The sequence below is a fragment of the Glandiceps talaboti genome, chromosome 14 (genome assembly GCF_964340395.1).
Source record: "Glandiceps talaboti chromosome 14, keGlaTala1.1, whole genome shotgun sequence".
NCBI classification, from domain to species: Eukaryota; Metazoa; Hemichordata; class Enteropneusta; family Spengelidae; genus Glandiceps; species Glandiceps talaboti.
In genome coordinates, this window is record NC_135562.1 from 18,772,312 (window position 1) to 18,798,249 (window position 25,938).

Consider the following 25,938-nt stretch of genomic DNA (forward strand, 5'->3'; position numbering starts at 1 on the left):
CTATGTCGATCCGAATCAGTTGAGCGATCAGTAGCAGATTAAAGATTTTACCATATGCGGTCCTAGTAATAGTAGTAGTAGCATAGTTCAAGCATTAGTATATTCAAGAAATATGTTATCGTTGTCTTTTTAATTCCTGACTTCATCTTAAATACGTCATATGTGATGACCAATCAAATTCCCCCTTCTGTCATGTCAAAGGTCACTCGTGACGATTAGCGCCATTCTTTCACGCAACCGTCAATTTGGGTGTTCAAATTTAGTGTCAAAATGTCCAGTGACCACGATGACAAGTATGAAGGTAAAGTGGATACGGCACAGCTCTGTAAAGCCTTCAAGGCACAGTCTTTAGAAGACAAATTTGTCAATGATGACGGTGATAATAGTCGGCCAGTTTCCCACTACACTCGGCTCAGCGGAGAGGATTGCAGTCAATATAAATTTGGCGTCTGTGAGCAAGACAATTGCACCAAAATACACAAAGTCTTGCATTACCCATCGGGTTCTCACTGGGATAAAATGCATGTTAACAGTTTAAGACTGGATTTTGTACCTTTGGGAATGGACGCCCATGTGACCAGTGCCGTGCTAAAGGAATGGTTGGTATCAAGTCCAAGCAGGGCAGATGCTATGCTGGGATCCCGGTCAGGTGTGTTATTCGCGGCTGCAACATCAGCTACCTGGAATGGACAAATGGTAGATAATGATGGCCTGTCTCGTCATTTGGAAAGTAAGTTTATACTGAGAACTCCAAAACTACTGGGCAGATTGGGCTGAAATTTTGTAGGGCTGTTGTGGGGATGACATGATGTATTAGTGATACGCAAATTAGTTAGGGTTAAAATGTGTCTTTTTGTCTTCCAAAATTACTGATCAAATGCGGCTGAGATGTGGTGGGAATGTTACACAGGTAGTCTGTATGGTTTTTAAAAAATATATGTACATGTATGTAAATAACATACATATTTTTTTTTAAACCATACTGATTGATTCGAGTACCTGTGGGAATGTTAAGGGTTGTTTTAAGATGTATTCTAAATACATGATTATCTCACCAGTGAGATTCAAATTAGGGCTAAAAATGTGTCTTTTTGTTCAAAAATCAGTGTATTTTCAAAACTACAGTTTAGATTTGACTTGAATTTGATGGTGATGGGGGTGGTATAATTTAGTTAAAGACTTGCTCATGATGTGATGATCCCAATATGATATATGGAAATTAGGGCTAAAATGTGTCTTTTTGGTCAAAAAATATTTCAATTCAAAACTACTGGGCAGGTTTGGATGAAATTTAATGGGGATGCATGTAGGGATGTGTACAACAGTAATGTACATTTTCAGCAATATGCAAATTACACGTAGGTCTAAAAATCTCTTAGTTTTGGTCAAAAACGTATCTTGAAAAGTACATTAATAATGGGGCTGAAATTTGGTGAGGGTGTTTCTGGAGGTACATGTATTATCTGCAGTTTTTGGTCATAGCATTTTGATACTACTGGCCCTAAATGTACATGTAGATGGTTCATGTACATGTACCATCTACTTTAGATTTATAGTTTAGTAGCACTGAGCAAGATGGGGGATGTTCAGTGCGTTAGTCACTCAATATTATTATAATAGTGAATTAATTTTATTCATTTTTTTCCACGTGTTTATTTAGGAATCTCCGAAACATACAATGTATACACTTTTATCTGAAATTCCTTTCAGCTACATTGTAGCTTTCTCTTTGAAATGAAATAAATGTTTTCAAACTGTTGTACAATAAAGTGGTCCTGGTAGACCACTTTAAAATACATAGTAGAGTATTGATTTTGATGGCAAAATAAAAATTCACTGAATCAGTGGTCTCTGATTTCAAGATCACCTCGAACCCAGATTTTTGGTGAGTGCTTGACATGAACTAAGAGGTGTTACTGGCAGTGGATATTTGGGTTCAATACTCTGAATTCAAGATCAACTGGAACCCTGATTTTTGGTTACTGCTTGACATGAACCAACAGGTCTTACTGGTAGTGGATATAGATGGAGTAATACATTTACAACATGTACATATTTGGGTTCAATACTCAAAGTACAACGTGTGATGTAGGGTTATTCTTAGAAACATCAAAATGTGCATCAATTTCAAAACTTCTTTCCTAAGTTCCTTTTACTAGAACTTGACCTTTATAATTCGTCTATGACCTGTACAATGTGCATTTTGTATACATGTATAAATGTATGTCTATGCAGAGGTGGACAACAATTTGACCTTGCCAGTCGGAACGCAGGTCACCCATTTGAACGTTATTCATGACGATTTCTATTCTTGCTGGCGCCCTCAGCGTCAGATAGTAATCAAACCCGGAAGTACGGTGTTAAATTCCCGCGTAATTTTATAAGCCGTTTACTGTAAACAACTGGTGAAAATTTTCGACTGAAATTTACAGTATATTCAATTTCATAACTGAGCTTTATGTTTCTGCATTTACATGTCCAATTGGCGTATCTTTTTGGTGAAAAGAAGAAATAATTGCATGACCCCATAACAAGCCAAAGTAATTTTTGTCGCACTTCCGGGTTTTTTAGAACTGCAGCACTTTTATATAAACAGTAATTTTTGCATTTTAAGATTATTTTTGAAAAATTTATTATTTTTTGTAAAAGTCTAGGAAATTTCTTGTATCTACATGTACTCCCAGAAGCATTTGCGAAACCCAACTTTGACCCTGGCCTGACTCAACAACGTCATTTCACGCTCGGTCATCTAAGGAGCTAGACGTGTACTTGTATGTTACGGCTCTCTGCATTCTGAGCTGTGTTCGTCATTTTTATTGATACTTTTACATTTAACAGGTCAAGATTGTCCTTTTTCATTTTGTTGGTCAAGTTGGTATTTTTACGATCGTTCTTATTTTGGGTGGTCAAGTTTGTATTTTTACGATCGCTGTTATCAGTGAAAAACGCCGTCTTTTTGTTTGCTTCCACTGTTACCAGGCAAGTGCTGTGCTGTCACATACTCGGTGTTCAAAAATGATAGTTTGTAGTTCTAAAGTTCTGATTACGCACGCAGTGATTAGTGGAACTGTTTTTGTGTTACTCCTCGCATTGCTGCCTGCATCACTGCCCGTTGGCATGCATACATTGGGCCATGTACATCAGGGGACAGTTGATCACGGTCTACATTCAGAGAGTGTGTCCTCTTGTTTGATTTTGATGAAATTGAAGCTCAGACAGTTGAAATCTCCTTATGAAAGAGACGCTATAATCCAAAATGTTTGTGATGAAATTGGTGTAAGAAATGACCATGTTTTGTGTCATAGAATCGGTGTCAACTTGTTCAATGATGAGAAGCATTCTGATCCTTATAAAATACAAGTTGATCTTATTTTAGTTCATACTTTTGGATATCAAATGACCTGTCTTTTATTTTTTCTCCTGCCTATACTTCTATTTCTAGTAGTCGTAATACTTCCCTCCACTGTCTTTACACTGTTCGATTTTGTTAATTATTTCCTATTTTCATATAGTAGCACGAGAAGCAGTGGAAATATATGCACTGTTAAAAGTGAAAATGACAATATATTGATAGCTTTACAATTACTCTGCTTTGCTATTGGTCTCTTCAATTCTTACTACTTGATTTCTTCACCTTTTGACTTTCAATCTCCAGTCTTTTCACTCTTTTGTACTCGGTATTTGCATATTTCCAATTTAAGATCATAGAGTGAGGTATATTTTATCAGTTTGTCAGTGTTATATTGTTTTGTAGCCAGGTCATATTCCTTATTTCTGCCAAAAGGTAAACAAAGTCTGTCTACATATGATCATGAAATATCATGCAATAGAAAACACAACTACAGGTGTGACGTTGCCAGTTTGATGTGATGGCAAGATAGAGTTGAATCCCACATTCACCTATGTCAAATTGTGCAGCTGATAATTTCTGTAGACGGTTATCTAACATCCGATTATTAGACAGATTATGTGTCTGACTGCAAAGAAACCTTGCTGTAGGAAGCTTTTATTTCATCAAAAAAACACTAGTGTCAGTGATTTGTTTAACACTGTACTGGTATTGTTTAAACAATGGCAGACAGAGTCTGTTGGCACAACATATCAGATACAGGTGCTCTTTGTCATGAATATTTTGATGTGCTGTGCACATATGTTCTAATGTTGTATATGACTTCAGTTTTTCTACTTCATGAAGCAAACAGTCTACAAAATAATTGTTGTCATGATGCTAACACTGGGCTGCACAGTTTTTCACAATGTCAGGTCAAGTCTGTCAACCAAGAAATACAAGTATCACATTCAAACAATGTATGTGATGATTACTTTGATGTGTTGTGCACTTATATGCTCACAGTGTATGTGACTTCTATTGTCCTAGCCTATAAAACAAACTTTCCCTGTGAATACCAATTTCTGCTTATTCTACCTGACCACTCTCTGTTCTCATCTATGAATCTCCTTCACCTGCTATATCTTCTTCTGATCTTATCAACTTTGTTTTAGAGAACGCAGGCATTTCTAGTAGTGCATACAAGTTGATTTATGATGGTAAACCAATTCTGTCTGGGACAACAATTGATCACAAGGTTCACTCAACTCTGTCCATTAACATGACTGGGTATGGTGGTGGCAAGAAGTCATCTGATTTGGTACATCCAGATAAATCATGTGGTCCATGTATTGTATGTGGCTGTTACTCAAAAACAAGGTATTATCATTTGTGTCGCAGAGAAAATGACAGTTTGGTTCAGTATGTTTTGTCAAATTTCAGAACAAAATCCCATGAGCGTCTGTCCAAAACTGATTGCATGTGTAGCAGTTGTGACAGAAAGATGACCTGTAGTTTCAAGTTACCCACTGACCAAAGTCAACCCAAGCGAACATAATCAAGCCATTGTACATTAATCAAGTACAATTTGTGTTCAGCTATGGCAGATCATGATGCCTCCACTATTGCAACATATAACCAATTGTTTGAGCATCTTAAAATTGCTGCTATATTGGAAAGTCTGCCACAAAGTATGCCTTTGTGTCACCAACACTACTGTGAAATTTATGACTTTGTAAAGGGCAATGTTTATCGTCCGTGTGCAGTTTGCACACAAACAATGTCACCAAAACAACAGAAATACAACATAAGTGATCTGGAGTTAATGTTGAAATATGTTCATCACATTAAACTAGATGTTGAAGGTCTTACTAATGAAAGTCTCTCATTTGTGGCTCCTGTATGACAGCTTTTTCAAAGTTTGTCCGTTCAGAATTTGAAGTTAGCAGCGTCAAGGCAGCTTCTAAAGAATACATGAGATCTCTATGTGATAGTTACAGGAATGTCACTTGTAGTGACATTAATTCCATTGTGGCGCACGCTGTAGCTGTGCGATTTTATTTGTATGCAGAGAATTTGAAGAGAATAGGGCAATGTTTCTTTCTTTTGTGTACGGTGTTTACTTGAAAGAACTTCAAAAAAAGATTGAAAAGTATGAAAGGTCAGATACCTTAGATTTGTTGAAAAAAAATAAGAGATGGCTGATGGTGAAACTCCAGATTGTATTTGGTGATTGTTTGATTTCCTATTCTAACCCCATGTACAAAAAGCTTGGGACTTTACTAAGGAGATGTGGGTCATCTCTTGAAGACTGTTTTCTTTTCACTCTCTATGCTGCCAACAATAAAGTTGATAGTTTAGAAAAGGAAATTCTTTCTGTAAATGTACTTAAGAATTCTTTGATTGCTTCTTTGCCAAGTCATGATATTACCTCACATCTACGTATTGGTTGTGAATATCTTAAATCTAAAATTATTAAAATGGCACAGAACTTAATGAAAAACAACTAAAATATGAGTTTGACATTACTTGTGTTGATTGATGAGGACAGGGTCTTTGATTGATAACCTGGAGGCAGCAGACTTTAAATATATAGAAAACTTGGTGGAATATGAGTTGAACGGTGACAAGACTGGAGTACTGATTTAGACTAAAAGCTATTCAAAATTACTCTTTAGTTGTCTTAAATAACCAGACACATGTTTCGACAGTTAAAAGAAATGGGTTTTTGAACTTGTAATTTACCTTTGTAGTGTAATAAAGATTAGTAGTAATATTATTATTATTATTATTATTATTATTATTAGTAGTAGTAGTAGTAGTAGTAGTAGTAGTAGTAGTAGTAGTAGTGGTAGTAGTAGTAGTAGAAAGAGCAGTAATTTCAGGCTATTTTTCTTTTGGGGAAGAATAACAAATTCCTGCACCCTATAAATGTAAATTTCAAAACCTTATTTTCCTGAATATTTCAAAAAAGGTACATACCTGCAATATACCTACTTTTTCTAGTTATCTATCGGGTGGTCAAATCCCTGTACATACGTATCGGCAATAACCTATGTTTTCGATATTTCACCGATGCATGTAATACCGTACCGTCATTGCTGGTACCAAGATCGTTCACAAAAAACTGCAGCACTTTTATATAAACAGCTCACCAACGTTAAAATTTGGCTCAGTTACAGATGAATACATTGTCTAGCTTCCATGTGATACTTATTTTTCTACCATCAAAACTTTTTGAGATTCAGGTCGTCAAATGTGGAAAATGGTAAATTTCACACAAGATTTCCGACGAAGTAGATTCTATGAAAAAATGTCCACAGTGACATATAATTTCTCATAAATTATCCTAAATACCTACTTTCACCAAATCTACGGCCATTTCAATGGAAACCTGACTTAACTGTGAAAATCAGCCTGTGTTTCGCGTACGTGAACATTTGTCTTACGGGAGCTGCCATATCTGAAAATAATCACATGACCTCTGCATAATGAACGCCCTCTATGGTGGGTGGTTGCGTTCCGACTGTGCAGTGATCGAAACAGTTAATTGCTTCATGTACATGTTCTAGTTTGCTAGCCTTGTCCCATGCAATGAATTGCTTCATGCATGCACCCAGTGTACATGTAACTTGGCCTATGTGTAGTTATGGCTTAGAAGTGTTTGATTCTCTAAGTGTTTGTTTTCCACTTCTAGATGATAATGATGACAACAAGCTGTTTCAGGATCCTTTCCTTGATACCTTAGTGAAATTCTGGCATGACAGTAATCTGAACAAAGAACAAGATAAACAAAGTCTACATCTCTTGGCTCAGAAAGTAAGTATCAATCACAAATTTTCAGAAACATTATATCAAATAAGAATGTGTATGGTGAATTGTATGTGTTTAAACATGTTCGTCAGGTTGGTAAAACATAGTAAGTTTTTGTATTAGTACATGTGCATTTTATATCATTAACTTAAACCTGTAGGTGATTGCATCTACAACTTCCTATGTCACTCGTGTTTAAATATATAAAGTGTACATTGGCGAAACAGGTAGAAGTTTTGGCACAAGAATGAAAGAACATAACAGAAAGTGGATGAAAACAACGTCTGGACTTTCACCAGACCTACACAATGATGTTCATCCAAGGTGTTTAATCAATCCACTATCGCAGACCATGTTTGACAAATAGTGCTGCAGCAGGGACCGCATTTTGGATGTCAAGCACAGCCGGAAAAATACCAGCATAATATACACGTGTATATCAAACTCTTTGTTAATGTCTCAGGAATATGGAAATCCATTATTAAAAATTAAATTAAAGCACAATATGTAACATCGTGTACATGTAAGAAGACCCAAATACATATTATTGCGTACCATCAATATTCGTCTCAGTCTTTATTCATCATGTCGCAAAATGTGTTGTAACATTATTTGTGTTAGTCTCCAGTTATGTCATCATATATTTCCGTTACTCAAACAAAGAGTTTAATCAGGGTTCGCACGGTCCTGGAAAACCCTGGAATTTCAAACCCTCCCTGGAAAACCCTGGAAAACCCTGGAAAATGCGCCCTACCCCTGGAAAACCCTGGAAAATGATCATGATCAATCGATCGATTAATATTGACGATCGTCATGTTTGCTCGAGCCAGCCATTCATATGGTTCTGAATCTCGTAAATATGAAATGGCGAAAATATTTTCAAAGCCTTTCGCCACGGTGGTGAATCAAAATTCACACCGATTAAACACAGACAGTCGAACGATCGGTACACGAGACACTTTGCCCCACAGACCGTGCCTATGCATAGTTGAATGGGGGGCGCCGCAGTGTTTGTTTCGATCTTGCGACAGTATATTGCTACTCCATCTCCCAGTCGTCATTTCAGGGACATGATATTGCATTAACAGTCCCGGCCGGGGGTAACAGTAGGTCTTCTAACAAGATTATCGTAACATTGTAGCGAGTATCAAAGCATCATCAACCACGATTAGAAATTGTTACAAGTTCGGGGCACGAGTCGACATACTAAGCTCAGGCATGGCAATACTAGGGCTAGGGCCTCGGGAAGTGCAGGTGAATTTCCGGGTTGTGGAAGTACGGTTGTGACTTTTATGTCGTCAATAAATGGGTATTTGTGTTACATGTTCTAAAAGAATAAACTACTGTTTTATGTTGTCGGTACAGTAACATTCGTCAATGGTCAAGTTGAGTTGAGAAATCACGATGTTCTGCAACTCGTGGCATCCGTACATAAACATCGAGACGCAAGCGATGAATGTATTCAGTTATTCATAGCTCGAAATTTCGTTACGTAAATGGCGTTTTTATTCTAAATTTTGAAGAAAAAAATTATTTTAGGTGACTTATAAATCTAGTAACATCAAACCATACAATAACGAGGACAAACTTTAGTTTTTAATTTATTTTTCTGGATATGTCTGAATTAGACTGACGAATGCTGCGACTCAATCTTACATGATCAATGCACCAGCTTGACGAAACTGCTACTTTGATGACAGAGGTTTCTCCGTTAGTCTTAGCGTGCAAACGTGGTTTTGAAACCAACATCTTGCATAGTGTCGATTGTCTTTAAAATGTTTTGTAACATATTATGGGAACTGTTGTTAATTTTTTTCTCGTCCACATCAGACAATTAGATGTCATTCAAAAAGTATACTTTAGTGTCAACACCCCTGGAAAATGGGCAAAATCAATATGAATACCCCTGGAAAACTGACGAAAACCCCCTGGAAAGTCCAGGAATTTTGTTTTGCTTTAAGTGTACGAACCCTGTTAATGTATGGAAGCCTTAATACTTATTTTCACTTTAAAGCCACCCTGTAAAACTTTAGGTGACTGTCCAGTTTTCCATTGCTGGATTACAGGAAGACAAAGTGGGATTTAGCTCAAAACGTGACTGTTGCTATGGTAACATGCATATTGTTTGGGAATAGTTGTTCATATATATCGCAAGTTGACACCTACATGTAACGCAGACAGGCGCATATTCAACATAAACACATTAAATTGTTAACATGATACATTGTACAAGAACACATCACATACAATGTACATGTAACACCTGTATGGTAATTAGCACAACTGAACTGAAGGTTCAGTCATATATAGGCATGGCAAAGTGTTTGTCTGTCTGTGTGGATGTGTGTTTGTGTGTGTGTGTGTAAACAACTTTAAGTCAAAAACTGTTGGACCAATTGCTTTGATATGTGGTGGTCATGTTACTTCTGGTGTCTAGTTTGGGAAATTTTTCAAATGAAAATAATCATGTATATCGCAAAGATAACAGGAATTGAAAAAGAAATGAATAAACATGTAATAAATGTATGAAAATGTGCCTACATGTAGCAACAAGACCACACCCATAGCAACAGCAAAATGATCACATACATTTGTATATTGCAAAGATAATATCAGGAATTCATACACAAGTGAACAAAAACATATAAAAATGTATGCAAATATATCTAACAACATGACCACACCCATAGCAACAGCCAAGTGATAGCATATATCGTAAAGATAGCGACATGGTTGGATAGGCAACTGGATAGTCATTCAAAAAAAAAAAAAACGACCAACTATTGTTAGCATGGACTAGCATATGGATAAACATTTTTAAAAACTGTACAGATGTGCTACAATGCCATTGGCGGTATTTTTGAATAAATGTCGATCTCAGTCTAACTGCAACATGTAACACAAAGTGTTGTAACTTTCTTTGGATCAGTTTCCAAGTCTGCCATCATATCTTTTCTTATTTGTTAGACTCTAACAAAGAGTTTGATATATATATAAACCTGCAAAACATTATGTGACTCTCCTGTTTCCGTTGCTAAACTACAGGAAGACGATAGTGATTTTGGCACAAAACATGGCCATTGCCATGGTAACATGCATATTTTCTGAGAAGAATGGGTCTTGTATGTAGTGATACCTTTCCCACACAAATTATATATATCTGTTGAACCTAAACACATTGAATCGTTAATATGATATCCGAATTAAACGCATACTACATTGTACCCGTATGTCATCCGAACAAATGTTGGTCTTAGTCTTCCTGCAGCATGTTATAAAAAGTGTTGAAAGTTACTTTATATTAGTCTCCAGGTCTGTCATCATACATTTCCTTATTTGTTAGACTCTAACAGTTAATTTGATTTATAGAAACCTTACATTATTGTCAAGATAAAACTGAACTGCAAAACATTAAGTTACTCTCCAGGTTTCTGTTGCTGAACAACAGGGAAACAAATTGTGATATTGGATCAAAATATGTTTATTACCATGGTGACATGCACGTTATTCAGGCAGCAATAGTTCCTGTGTGTCACCTAATACATATCATCACACACAAAAACATACATGTACACATCTTTAACCTAAACACATTAAAACTTTAATATGATCCACAAACACAACACATACATGTAGTATCTTTATTTTATCCCAACAAATGTTGATCCTATGTAGTTTTTTACACTATGTTACATATTGTGCTCTAACTTAATTTTTAATAATTGTTGGCTCGGTCATCATGGATTTCCATATTCCTGAGACTCTCATGAAGAGTTTGATATATACACATGTATTATGCTGGTAATATTCCAGTTGTGCTATCTTGAAAACTACGCCACTTTTTTTGGCCTCTGCTGCAGCACTAAAAAACAATCATGTCATCAATGGGAACTCAGCTAATATCATTGACAGAGGACAGGACAGGTTATCAGGTTATCCATGAAAGTCAGAGAATCTCCAAATCAGAAGACAAGGGGGCATGCCAATTATCATGTCATTGCCAATATCAGTCACAAAATCAGCAAACAGATACATATAATTAGACAAAGCCTGTCAACCTGAACAGGTGAATTGTTATTAGTACATGTACATGTATTAGTAAGTCAAAAGAACCATTGGTGTGATACAAGAATGTACAGTATTATTTCTACATGTCTTTGTATTCTGCTACACTGAAATTATCCCAAAACTTACTTACAATGTACATGTACATGTACTCATCAGTGGATCTCTAGTTCTGTCCAAGAAATCAAGTTCTGTCACACTATACATGTACATGTAATGCTGAAAACAGCAGCTGCTGTCATGTAAAACCATGCTCTTGAAATGGTATAGATAAAGTTTGGCCAGCTGTTGAATACTGGTGACTACTGGTTGCTACAGTATGTTACTGTTTTTCTGTTTATTGCTGCATATACGTTTCGCTATTACACACAGACTCTTCAGAATTATAGGAATTGAAAAACTATGCAGTCTGTGACTTCAGATAAAATCTACCACCAACTACGCGAGTCTGTGTGGCCATCAAAAACCTAGGTATTTACACCATTCCAAGATAAGAGCACAATTTTATATTACGAAAGCTGCAGTCTTCAGCATTTATATGTGACAGAACTTGATTTCTGTGACAAAACTACAGACCCATCGATGAAGAGGAATTCAAAATTTTGAGTTAGAAATTTTACAAATGTAGGGTTCACAATATTATTATTCATCATAGCCAGAACCTCAGTGTAAAGATATACATGTATATCACAATATCAAGCAGGACACTGAGTACAATGTACATACATGTAGTTGTTAACCAGTGACAGTACAGTATTCATTGTACATGTAGCTCTGTGAAGTTTGAAATTCAATTCCGTGACTTATGCCTGATGATCTAAAATTCCATATACAATGTAGTATGATATGGTTGCCAGAGTTGGTGAGAATGCATTTATTTTCATGTTGTCACATTGTGATTTATTCTGACTTTATTTAATAAATTCGCAACCTGCAACCCGGTGTTTCACATTTTTTGTAACAAATTAGGGGCGTCATCGAAATCAAAAGCATCGTAATTACGCGTCGCTACGAGTAAAGACTAGTAACTACTAGTAGCTACGATGTACTACGAGAAACGGGAGATAATGAGGTGTTCAAGTTCATGAATAACTGACAATAGATAATAAGTTTACCTTTCTTTGTTTCCCTTAACGATGTCGTCTTTACGCGTAGATACACGTAATTTGTGGTTGCCGACACACAATAGATAGAGATTCTCACCTTCAGTGTTTCCAATGATGACATCGTCTTCTATCGTAGTTGATCGTAGTTTGTCATAATTTTCGATCGTCAAAGAAAACCACGTACTCAGCCAGTAATGTGCTGATGAAACTAGTACTGCACATGTTTTTATGAGTGCAAGTTCATGGGCGATATTCATTAAAAAAAACCAATAAGATATGCACGAAATCAAAGTTTCAATATTCAGTACAAACTAACAGTACAACTTACAAGCTCACGCTTGGCGGCCATGGTAGGGCCAAGAAATGCTGTTGAATTTCCGGGTTGCGGAAGTGCAGTTTTGACTTTTATATCATCGAATAACGGGATTTGTTTTATATATTCTAAAACAACAACTAATTTTTTATGTTTCTCAGTACAGTAACATTCCTAAATGATGGGGTTGAGTTAAGAAATCGCAATGTTCGGCAACACGTGGCGTGATGCATGATGTCGGTAGATATATAAACATAGAGACGCAAGTGATGAACGTATTCAGTTATTCGTAGCCCGAAATTTTGTTATATAAATGACGTTTTTCCTCAAAATTTTGAAGAAACAAAAGGTTTTTAGGTGACTTCTAAATCAATCAAGTCAAACGATATATTAATGCGAGACAAGCTTTAGTTTTTAATTTGTTTTTGTGGACAATGTTCGAATTCGACTGACGAATCCTGCGACTAGAATCTAACACGATCAATGCACCGTTCACCAGCCAGACGAAAATGGTCGACATGTTTGTTGACCAGCCGAGAAGTGCATAAGGAACTTGTGAGGCAGTCCGAATAAATAGATGTAAAATCCGACGTTTCAAATAAAAATTCTTCTTCAAGGTATTTTTAGGCAAGAAATATTAGGTAAACATCTGAATATATCTGAAACACTTAGTTGACTAGCCGACTGTACGAATGCCATGTAGAAGGCATCGAATGAATAGCATTGAAAAAAGTAAGCGTGAAACTGATTTGCGCACAGGAAAGAAAATCTTTTTGTTTCGTTATTTTTTTCACGATGAAGACTACGCGTAAATGGTCGTAGTTTGGGCTCATGAATAACGGACAATAGGTGTTTACTTTTTATTGTCTACAACCTAAATTACATGAATATGCGTTGAGACTTATGAATATTCACCGTAGTACATCGTAACTACTAGTAGCTACTCGTCTTTACTCGTTACGACGCGTAATTACGATGCTTTTGATTTCGATGTCGTCCCTTACACAAATATGTTTTATCACTGAATGCAAATAGTTTTTTGTTCGAATCTCCCTTGTCTCATTCAATAGTGATGTTGATTTGTGTTTGCATTGGGACAAAGTGCATCATTTTCTGGTGTGCACATGATCAGTTTCTGTATTTTTGTCTGATGTAATTTGTAATGAAACAGGTGTGAGACTAGTCTATCAGCTAGCCCTCGGATGTTCTTCCGATAAAATACGACACACAGCCGAACAATGCTATCGAGGATGGAACATCCGAGGTCTAGCGAATGTCATCAGGATATAAATAACTGCCAATCAGAGAACCGTATTAGCGACAAGCACAAACAGAGGACAATAGCTAAATTTTCATGCATATTCATCTTAAGGAGGGGCTTGTATAAATAACCACCAATGCGTTAATTGAAATGTGTGAATGACAACGTCTACACACTCATCAAACTCACAATTACCATAAACCGATAAGCCATAGTAATGACGTAAATGTGTTTGTCAACACTTGCATGCAGAGATTCCCCGAGGTCATAGGTTATTGAATATATTAAAGTATATATAGATGGCCCAACCCACCGCTCAATGTAATCTCAATGGAATGTCCGGTCTGAAAATGACATTCGCTAGACTGTTCAGGCAAGCCCTCACATGCGAACTTCGTTCGCTTATAGTTATAGCATCGAAAGAAAGCCCGAACGTCTAGCAGCAAGACTAGTGTGAGACATGAAACATTGTGTTGTCTACTTAAGTTACTTAATTATGGTAATATATCACTAACAGTAAAGAACATAAAAATGTACAGGTACATGTACATGAACTTGTATAATGGACATGTGCTTATATTTATTGCAAAGTTATGATCATTATATATCCACTAATCTGTTTTCTGGTATTTTGTCCTCTTTACCAGGCTAATAAGAGTGAATACAGACTGGTGTTGTATAGATGGATCACTGTCCTGAAAGATTCAAAAGTGAGTGAGTGTACATTGGATGACTTAATTGTTGAGGTGGTGAGAGTTGCATCTAAACGTACTGACATTGACCTTGTTATTAAGTAAGTACATATATGACATACAGTTCCTTTTTAGCACAACTTAACTTAAATGAGGTTTAGTTGTGTCATGCAGTAAGCATGGAGAAAAGTGTGCATGTGTGTATTCATAAAATAAGAGCGTCATCTGGTGAAAACTGTTTGCAAACAGCCACTAACTGCTGTGAGCTGGACCCTGATCAGACACAAGAGAAGTGGTGAGAAAGGGTTTGCATTGATATCACAGCCATTAAAACATCTTCTATTCATAGGTTGAGCGATGATCAAATACGTGTTGACAACATTGGCGGACAGTTTATGCTGTGCCTGTCTGAAAACACTCACATAAATTCATACCGCCACATCACCATTTCATTCTCACTAAAACTTTTTAGTGCACTGAAATGATAAGGTTCAGTAGTATTATAGGCATGGTGCGATGTCTGCCTGTCTGTGTGTGTGCTTGTGTATGTATGGACAACTTTAAACTAAAAAAAATGCTAGTCTGATTACTTTTGGTGTCTAGTTGGGAAAGTGTTCAAGCAAAATAATCTCATCACAGGTATGTGATTTTGGACAAAAAATGTCATTTTTGGTCAAAAAACTTACACTCCAAAACTACTGGGGAGACTGGTCTGAAATTTGGTGGGAATGTTCTTAGGGGTGTTTAGATTAAGATTTATCCTGATATGATAATTCCATTATTAATATGCAAATAGGGCTAAAATTGTGTTGTTGTTTTTATCAAAAATCTTTAATTCCAAATCTACAGAGATTGCACTGTAATGTAATGGGGATGTATCCCATGGTGTTTACATGAAGAAATATTAACCCTAGAATTATCTCATCGTTGATGAAAAGTACTCTATCAGTGAGACTGAACCTTGGTGGGAAGTTTCCAGAATTGTTATTCTACAAATTTTCTTAAAAACATTTTGACACAAGTGGCCCTACATGTAGCCATGACCAAATCTTTAGTAACATGCAGTTTGGTCAAATAACATTATCTGGTAGGAAAGTGAGTAAACATTCAAAAAATGTTTGCAAATATCCCTAACAACCATGACCACACTCATAACAACAGCCCAATGGTTTTGTATTTCACAAAGATGACAACAGGGATTCTTACACAAGTGAATATAAATTCAAACCAGATTTAAACTGAATGCCTTCGATAAGGGTATACATGTAGTCTTGCCATTTCATGATTTATGGAAGAAATTTAGCTGTACAATGTATATGTACATATGTGATTCTTCAAGTCCCAAATGAAAGTTAGTTGTCAAATATGCTGTTCAAATGCCCAACTATTCTCAAAGCTTGCCATCCTCGACTTCACTTGGTTTTCATGATCCCCTACGTATGCGGGATATATGCACACCCGTTTTCATGGTAAATAATAAATGCACAGAAGGAAAACATATATGTAAATGTGCTTAGCAACAAGACTTACACTCACCATTGTAACAGCCACATGAACACATATATTGCAAAGGTAACAACAGGGATTAAAAAATACATGTACAAGAATAAACATTCAAAAAATATATGTAAATGTGCCTAGCAACAAGACCACGCCTATAGCAACAGCCACATGATCACATACATGTATATTGCAAAGGTAACAACAGGGATTAATAGACAAATGAATAAACATCAACAAATGTAGCGAATATACCTAGCGAAAAGATCACGTCCATAGCAACAACCAAATGATCACGTCTAAATTGCAAAGATAACATCAGGGATTAATAGACAAGTGAATTTATAAACATTCAAAAAATGTATGCAAATCTGTCTAGCAACTTGACCACGCCCATAGTAACAGCCAAATGATTGTGTATATTGCAAAGATAACAACTGGGTTGGAGGCAACTGGATAGTCATTCAACTGTACAGTTATGCTACAATGCCATTATTGCTATTTTTGTTTATGAGCTTTGTGACTACAATGTTAGGTTGAATGCATTAGTTGAATTTACCAACTGTTCACTACATGTACATGCTCTTAGGTGAACACAGTTCACAAGTAATGTAAAGGCATTGTTCAAGAATAAAGAAATTTCTTGGTGTACATGTGTATACCGAGTTAACAGTTCACTTCATGCTGCCACATTTGTTTCAAACTCTTATACAACTGTGTCTCTGTCAAATTGAAAGTTAACACTGTTATTGATGTCCTGTAACTTTGTTTGTGCACTGCAGTACTGTACCATAGTGTAGGGTTATATGTATTCTGTATAGTCCAACTTCGAGAAGAGCCCGAACAGATTTATTCGGAGTTCATTCTTGAAGCTCATATTTCCAGAGAGTGATTACCATAGAAAATTGAAAGTCCAGAAGATAATATTAAACCATGGTACATGTATAGAGTATTGTTGCATACATGTATAAATGTTTTCTTGTGACATTTTGGAAATACAAGCTGTGTACATGTATACAGTGTGCGGAAGAATGACATGTACATGTACATGTACATGTAAACATTTTTAATGTATTTAGTGTACATCCGAAATGCATGTAGTGTGCATGCAATTTCGGAAAAGAGGCAAACAGGATTTTGATGCTAATTTTGGTGGGAATGCTTCCCATGGATGCATCATTAAAAAAAAGTGGACATGACCTCTGAAATGTACATACATGTATACATTCCATTTACTTTTGGATGTACAAACTTAAGACCAAGTTATATACAAAGTAACTTCTTCTGTTGATAATATCATGCACATATTTAACTTTCATGGTATTCTTATTTGTTGTGGCAGTGTTCGGGAGTCAACAGGAAGGAAAATGACAATTTGTGGAAAAGAACTTGGCGTACAAAGTAACATCGAAGTGTGTGGTATAAGTGGCAAGGGTGTGCTTCAAGTCTTAACTTGCACAGAGGTATGTATCAAATTATAAGTTTATGTGACATCTGAATAAAGCATTATTCATCTCGTGGAAGATCTCACAAAATCCCACGAGATCCCATTGAGTGCATAGCAACCACGTTCGGATGGTCAAGCTGAAGTGTCAAACGCTTAGCAACACCATTGTTCTCAACGTCATCATACGTACAGTATGTATGATAGATCAAGGGAAGCAGACTTTTAAAGTATGCAGTATTTCCGCTGCCCACTCGCCAAATCGCAAAATGCAAATAAAGTCTGCATTTGGCAAGAATATTTTTGATACAATTAGCCAAACTTGCGAAGCCAATTTAGAATAGGGCACCAGAAAATCTATGTCTTCTGCTTGTGGTTCCTTTGTCGCAACATTGAATATCCGTAATTTAAACTATATTGTATTGCATTTAGAAGGAAGTGTACACATTGTGCGTTCCTCAAAAGTTAACCAAATCATAAAATTGTTACATCAGCAATGTAAATAAACATCCTGTCTAACAAACTTGTAAGTTCTGTTGTGTAAAACCTTGCAGCATCTGATCATGTGATCCATGCTTGTAAAATATTTGATCATTGTAGTTCGTCACATGTAAGGGGCAATGGCAGATGAGTCGTCTTTACCGGGCCCTTCCACTATGCAGGCTGAAAAAACCCCCAGACAATACGGTGAATACCGCAATGTACAAACTGAGTTCCATGACATGAAGCACGAACGACAGGGTGAACGTTCATTTTGACAGGGATACAGTTGTAAAAGCGTTTGATACAAATTCTGTGTTGCTGATCTGTGGAGAACTGTTAACTCGGTATACACAAAGATATTCGTTTATTCTTGAACGATACATAACGTGTGAACCAAGTTCACCTCAGACGAAATGCATGTAATGCGTTCGATCTAGTAACGAAGCTCAAAAGGAAAAAGTTTCAGTTTTAGTGAGAATGAAATGGTGACGTGGAAGTTTGAATTTATCTAAATGAAGTTTTCAGGATAGACTGTCCAACGATGTGGTCTATTTGATCGTCGCTTCACTCGTGACTTCAAACTTCAAAGTTGTAGCACCAGACATGAAAAATGTATGTAAATAAACAGAGTAAAAACATACAAGTTTGCGTTATTGTCTTTATAAGTTCATTAATATCGCAAAAGTTTGGCTAATTGAAAGTCTTGTTTGGCTAATAAATTTTGAGGCAAATTAGCCAAATTGCTAGTAAATTTTTTGACCCAGAGGAAACACTGGTGTGGTTGTAAAAACTATGTGCATATGTATAAAAGTCACCGGCAGGGGTTTCATAACTAGATTGTAGCCGTCAGACACAATCTGATGAAAATCCGATGTAGATGCCGGCTAATCGTTCATTGCTATTTTACCTTCGTTATTTTGCCTGAATTGACCTTCTTGGTACATGTACATGTTTACATTTGTTAGCCTGATCGCCTCCTCTACATCTGAGATGGCGCCCATTCAAACGAATTTCTGCTCACTAAGCCTCACAACCAATCAGGTTGCGTCTTACATGTCATGGGCATACATGTACGCATTGAATATCAACAAACATCAACAAACATTGAATATCAACAGGAAGTCCAGTAATTGAATGCGTAGGCGTTCTCGGTAGTAGGCTTCTCCTCAAACATAATCAGGTTGCGTCATACTGAAGACAGTTTGTAGTGTACGCAACGCAATGCAATGCACAGGGTTCGTACACTTAAAGCAAAACAAAATTCCTGGACTTTCCAGGGTTTTTTTTGTCAGTTTTCCAGGGGTATTCGTATTGATTTCCAGGGCTGTTGACCACTAGAGTATATTTTTGAATGACATCTAATTGTCTGATGTGGACGAGAAGAAATTAACAAAGGTTCCCATAATATGTCACAAAACATTTAAAGACAATCGGCACTTAACAAGACGTTTCAAAACCACGTTTGCACGCTAAGATTAAACGGAGAAACCTCTGTCTAAGTAGTCGTTTCATCAAGCTGGTGCATTGATTGTGTAAGATTTGAGTCACAGCATTCGTTAGTCTAATTCGGACATATCCAGAAAAAAAAGTTAAAAACTAGAGTTTGTCCTCATTATTGTATGTTTTGATGTGGCTAGATTTAAAGGTCACCAAAAATATTTTTTTCTTAAAAATTTTGAATAAAAACGTCATTTACGTAACAAAATTTCGCATTATAAATAACTGATTACGTTCAGCCCTTGCATCTTGATGTTTATATACGGCCACGTGTTGCGGAACATCGTGATTTCTCAACTCAACTTGACCATTTAGGAATGTTACTGTACTGACAAACATAAAAAAAGTAGTTTATTCCCATTTATCGACGACATGAAAGTCAAAACCGCACTTCCACAACCCGGAAATTGAACTGCACTTCCCAAGGCCCTAGTATTGCCATGCGTGAGCTTGTAGTATGTCGACTCGTGCACCAAACTTGTAACAATTTCTAGTCATGGTTGGTGATGCTTTGATACTCACTACAATGTTACGATTAGCTTGCTAACAGACCTACTATAGAAATTATATCTTAAATTTCCTCTTTTCTGGATTCATATAACACAACTGTGCACTGTGGCAAATATTTCTATGATTCGTTCAATACTTCAAGCCTAATACAGAAAACACGTAGGCGTTCGCTGAGATAATCATGAACACTACGGGGGAGACGCATTCCAGTGTAGCTAACATGTACATAAGACGAAATGCATAGAGGTACCTCTAAACAAGAATTCTTTAATTACCGTAAATATATAGCAATACAATCACTGAATGTTTTTACAGTTGAAATACTTTGTATGTTGTCGGTTGCTTGTGTGCACAAATAACGCCATGTAGTAGTAGTTTTAAAGGTAGATCCACGTCAACTGAGCCGTTGTACTTCGACTCAGGAAGTTCAATTACTGGACTTCCTGCTGATATTCAATGTTTATTTGTGTAAATGTTAAACCATAAAGGTACATAAGGGCTAACGGTCGGTGTATGTGTACTACTACTACGTGACACTTCATGTGCATAGCACACTAAATACTACTATTGAAAATTGGTTATGGGAAATGCTTCTACCATATACTGTACATATGTACTAATAATCAAAACTTGTTGATTTTCCTTGTCATTAATTACCATTTCTCAAGATTGAAATATTATAGCCATCTACATGTAGTACATTTGTATGCTGGATAAGTTCAGCACTAACAACGTATTCCCAGAAATGACAGTCAATTTTTGAAATGACGATATGACACCATGTTGTATTTTTCTTATAACTTGTTCACATGCCATATTTTCATAACTAACATGCCCAAATTATACATTAAAACTGTAATCTACATCATCAAACTTTAAATTATAGGACAAATGCACTTGGTTAACTTATGTACTAAATTATATTGAAATTGAAATTGCATTTTTAAAATATACATGTAAACTAATTACTGGAATTCATTAATTATGCAAATTATTCATAAAAACTCTGAGCTAAATCAACAAACCTTATAGGACATGTGCAATTTGTTATGGATAATGTATGAACTAAATTATATTGAATTTGAAGTATGTGTTCCAAATAATTACTGAAAACCATTAATTATGCAAATAACTAATTAGTGTTCATTGGATGTTTACTAAAATCTAATCAGTTATTTCCATTAGCATATGGAAGATGTGTAGCAAATTTCAGCTGTTTTTAAGAAAAATGATGACACAGACAAACACAAACACACACACAGACGGATGCATGCTATGGGCATGGTCATGTTTTGAATCAAAATTCTTTATCAGCTTGTTGCTACACTCAATCGTCAAGGTAAAATACATCTAGCAAATTTGTTAATAACTTATGAAGTTTTTCATCGAGAGACATTTAATGCACAATAAATTTACCATAATGTTGAGACTTCAGCTTGATGTTGGCCGTTAGGGTCAATTATGGCAATGTAGCCATTTTCTGCATTTTCTCATTTTGTAGTATTTAATTGTTGCCACCAAATTCTTGTCAATCATGTCGCCATTCAATAACATTGAAGTAAAGTATTTGTAGGGAATGTATCTTCTACGAAGACTACAAAGACTTGTATTTTAAAGTTTTGGTTTTTGTTCAGTCTATTTATAGTTTGTACATGTTAGAATAACCATTGCAAACAATGTTTTATCTGGGGTTAATTGCTAAAGTAAAGAAATCTGCATAATCATTAGAATATAGTCAGCTGTGCTTCAATTTGACTAGTACTATTATATTTTTTCAGAACAAGGTGATAACTAAAAAGGCACATGTACGTAAGGAGCAACCTTGGAAGCCATCAGATGAGGCAGAACAGTTTCTCCCACAGATGGCATGCGAGGCCTTAGCCATTGGTGAAGATAGCCCCTTTGGTACTGCGATGTACAAGACAGTATACCAAGTGTCTCTTCATGTAATTCGGAATAGAGAGGGTAAATTAAATGACTTGTATGTTTTACTTACAAGATGTCACATATCAAGAGATACTTTGAAGTGTATGTCAGAACGGCCACTTCCTAATCCTCTTGAAAGTTCGGTGTTATTATATCAAAGGGTAAACTTTGACAAAATAAATAATGATGCAATCTCATTTATATATCTTGCCATAAAGGCTGTTGTGATGATGTTCAAAGCAGATGTGGATGGGGCTATTTAAAAGATATGATGTTCTCAGTGATACTGCAAGAATGCCTTATGTTATGTAATGTCGTTGTTTGTGCTATCTTTATAAACCAAACAAAGTGTTAAAATATATGCAAAAAGTTTGTAATTGTATGTACAATAACAAACATTTTTTTATGACCCTAATGCAAGGTCAAGAAATGCAAGTACATGTATAGCTAAATTGTAGATCCATCATTTTAATGTTACAAGTGTTAGACTGTTGTTGACTCTTACATAAAGATGATCTTGCCATCCATGCAGTAATAAGACCTTGCATGTGTTAATTAGAGGTTGATTTCATCCGTAAGTGATACAGTAATAGGTTAAAAACATAAACGCCAAAATCAATTTATTGAAAAATTGCTTAATAATAGTATGTGTACAGTATACGTATCAAAAATATGTTTTACCCACTGGTGATTCAGTTCTGTTCTGGGTGTGTGATATGAGTGATTCTGGTCAGGTCAACTTATCTAATATGATGTGACGACACACTTTTTAGCACAACTGAACTGATAAGGTTCAGTAGTGCTATAGGCATGGCAAAGTGTCTGTCTGTCTGTCTGTCTGTCTGTCTGTGTGTGTGTGTGTGTAAAAAACTTTAAGTCAGAAACTGCAGGACCAATTTCTTTGATCTTTGGTGGGTATAATACTTTTGGTGTCTAGTTGGGAAATTGTTCAAATGAAAATGATTGCATCACAGATGTGCGTAAGGTCAAAAAATGTAAACTTCACAACTACTTGACAAATAAGGTGTAAAGATGTGAATTTTGGTTAAAAAATTACATCTCAGAAAGTACTCGGTCAATGAGACTGAAACTTGGTGAGATATTTCCTGAAGTGTTATTTTGCACATTTTCTTCAAAACATTATAACACAATTGACCCTAGCAACCATTACCACGCCCTTAGCAACAACCAAATGACAGTATATTTTGGTCAAACAACATCATCTGGTAGGCAGGTAAGTAAACATTCAGAAAATGTATGAAATATCCCCATGACCACGCCCATAGCAAGAGCCAAATGGTGGTGCAAGTAACAAGACCACGCCCATAGCAACAGCCAAATGATCTCATATATTGCAACGATAACATCAGGGATTCATAGACAAGTGACAAGTGAACAAACATTCCAAAAATGTATGCGCTATCAGTCTATATCATGACCACAACATGACCATGACCATGCCCATAGCAACAGCCAAATTATCGCATATATTGCAAAGAAAACATGGTTGAATAGGCAACTGTGCATAGCACCCATGAACACACCTATAGCAACAACCAACAGTATATTGTGTCCAGATAACAAAATGAATGAGTAATGAATCAACATGTCCTATCAATCAAACCATCTTAAAATTACATTAGTAATCATTGCCTAATAAATTTACTCTATAGTTGTGTGGCAACACCATTGTGTTATATGATATGGACCCAATAATGAAAACCTAATCCAGTACTCAAGATGTTATATTGCAGAACTGTTCACCATGTGTGATTATGCAGTGTGCAACTTTTAATTAATTGAAATGCAACATAATGAATATTATAACAATATTGTATCTGCTGTTGGTGCAAAGTTCTCCACCAGTTTATATAGTTACTACCAGTGAACAGGTTGTGCTCTTGAACTTTAAACACTTGATATTATAGCCAGAGATAAAATGCTTTGTTGCTGACATTTTTCATGAGCACAAAAAAGTTGATCAGGGAATGTCCCTGCCTAATTTACTATGCCAACAAAGTAGTGTAAATTAAATTCTTTGTGTACTCAGACTATATATATGTATGTATACTATTAGATATCCAAGGATAAGTTTAAATGATATACATGTAGTATCTCAGAGCAATATGTAATGACATTGCAACACAAACGAAAAAGTATATTTTACTAATGATTTCAAAAGATTTTTTAATCCTGTGTACTCAATATTTTTGTAATTTCTGAATTTAATATTGCTAAATTTTGACAATCAACTTGTTCTTCAATCAAATAGTATAATACAAATGTTGATAGTATTCATTGCTTGTGACCAAAATGTACCGAAATGCACAATGCCTCTAACAGGCTTGTTATAAATGCTCAAATAAATAAATTGCAATTGATATTGTATATATAGTACCAGTCGCTTAAAATAATATAATAAAAGTAGTCTAAATGTAAGATATAAATGAAATACATTTTGTTTTGTAATATGACTTCACTCCATTAAACGATGTGAGCAGACATTGATGTTTCCAGCTTTTCATTCCATTCATTAGCACAACTGTACTTAGTTCAGTTGTGTGCTTTGTATATATACATGTATGTATGTATGTATGTATGTATGTATGTATGTATGTATATGTGTGTGTGTGTGTGTGTGTAGAAGTATTAGTAAGTGCGTGCAGATGCGCGCGTGTGTGTTTCTAGTACTATAGGCAGGATGAATTACATCTCTGACCATTTAGTGATCTGAGATTACATGTACGTGTGTAAACGACTTGAAAAACTACCAGACCGATTGCCTTGGCAAGAACGTTACTCAAGGATGTATAGATGGGAAATAGTAAAAAAAGAAAGTGATTACGACATAGGTGTGTGTGATTTAGCTCAAAAACAGTGACTACAGTGGTATCGTCAACAATAAAATTTAAACGAACATTCCCATAACAAAATTATAATCTATAATTTATGGATCACAGGAATTCATGTGACTGGTTCCTGGATAGGAATCAATCGATATGAAAATGTCCCCTACCTCACTGCATCTCTTTCATGTTAAAACTTTTAAAGTGAAACTTACCGAGTTCATTGATTTACAACAAAACGTATAATGTTCTTCAAGGGAACCAGATTTTGTCCATCAATGTTTCAGAAAGATGTCTTTTCGACCGAGCCTTTGAGTAGAGCGCACCCGTCTGAGCTGAGTGCTTTTGCCGCGTTTTTTCCACGTATGCGTCTGTCATGGGCATCAAATTAAACGTGATTGATGGATTCCAATGTCGAAAGGTTAAACAAGCATTCGAATTCGAGAGGGAAAATAAATGACCGAACCATGCATAACCTTAAACATATATATAGATTGAGACTTTTGAGGTGAAATTGAGCGCCATATATTATATAGAGCGATACACAATTCGCTGTTTATTATTGTTGTTGCTGTTACGATTATTGTCGTCATTTTAAATATTAGATTAGTTGATTATTATTTTCATCATGCAATTAAAGATTAGTTTTTTCAAACTATAGGAAAATCACGCGTTTAACATCACTTTGTATGGACACAGGCTAATAGACGTTGATAAGCTATTCGAGTATATCAACCATCTCATACTGATATAACCACAATCAGCATAAATTACAACAGTTACATTGAATAGAAAAATATCATATGCATATCACGCATGCAAATAACCCTGGTAAAAATAGTCGCCACCATCACGTAATATCAGGCAAAAATCAACCGCTCCAAGAAATGTTTATGGTGGAAAGGCGCGAAACATTTTCTCACGTATGGTCACAACACAAGCGTTGGTTTGTAATTTTAGTAGCTTTTGTAAACCAGCGTATATATGAACTAGCCAAGTGACTAAAATGTGTTCGACCAACATTGTCCAAACAGCGGAATTCCAATTTAACATTTGTTCTAAAGTAATGACAGACACGGGACGTCTTTTAAATGTTATCACATACTCATGCGGGGAATAAATATAAGATGCAGAATTTCGTTCCGCTCAAACTG

The 25,938-nt window shown here is 35.9% G+C and overlaps 1 protein-coding gene across 1 annotated transcript; it reads left to right on the forward strand.

Moving 5' to 3' along the window:
* Window positions 1-233: 233 nt before the first annotated feature.
* On the forward strand, window positions 234-24,360 carry LOC144445703 (uncharacterized). The gene is made up of 5 exons (XM_078135347.1): window positions 234-730; window positions 7,026-7,147; window positions 14,534-14,679; window positions 17,421-17,541; window positions 21,791-24,360. The coding sequence occupies exons 1-5, from the start codon at window positions 271-273 to the stop codon at window positions 22,199-22,201; spliced, it is 1,260 nt and encodes a 419-aa protein (XP_077991473.1). The 5' UTR covers window positions 234-270; the 3' UTR covers window positions 22,202-24,360.
* The last annotated feature ends 1,578 nt before the right edge of the window (window positions 24,361-25,938 follow it).

Bases quoted from the DNA above. Each gene is read 5' to 3' on its own strand.
- LOC144445703 (XM_078135347.1), top strand. From the start codon at position 271: ATGTCCAGTGACCACGATGACAAGTATGAAGGTAAAGTGGATACGGCA. The intron at 14,680-17,420 runs GTAAGTACATAT...TTGTTGTGGCAG, and splicing joins GACATTGACCTTGTTATTAA to TGTTCGGGAGTCAACAGGAA. The intron at 17,542-21,790 runs GTATGTATCAAA...ATATTTTTTCAG, and splicing joins AAGTCTTAACTTGCACAGAG to AACAAGGTGATAACTAAAAA.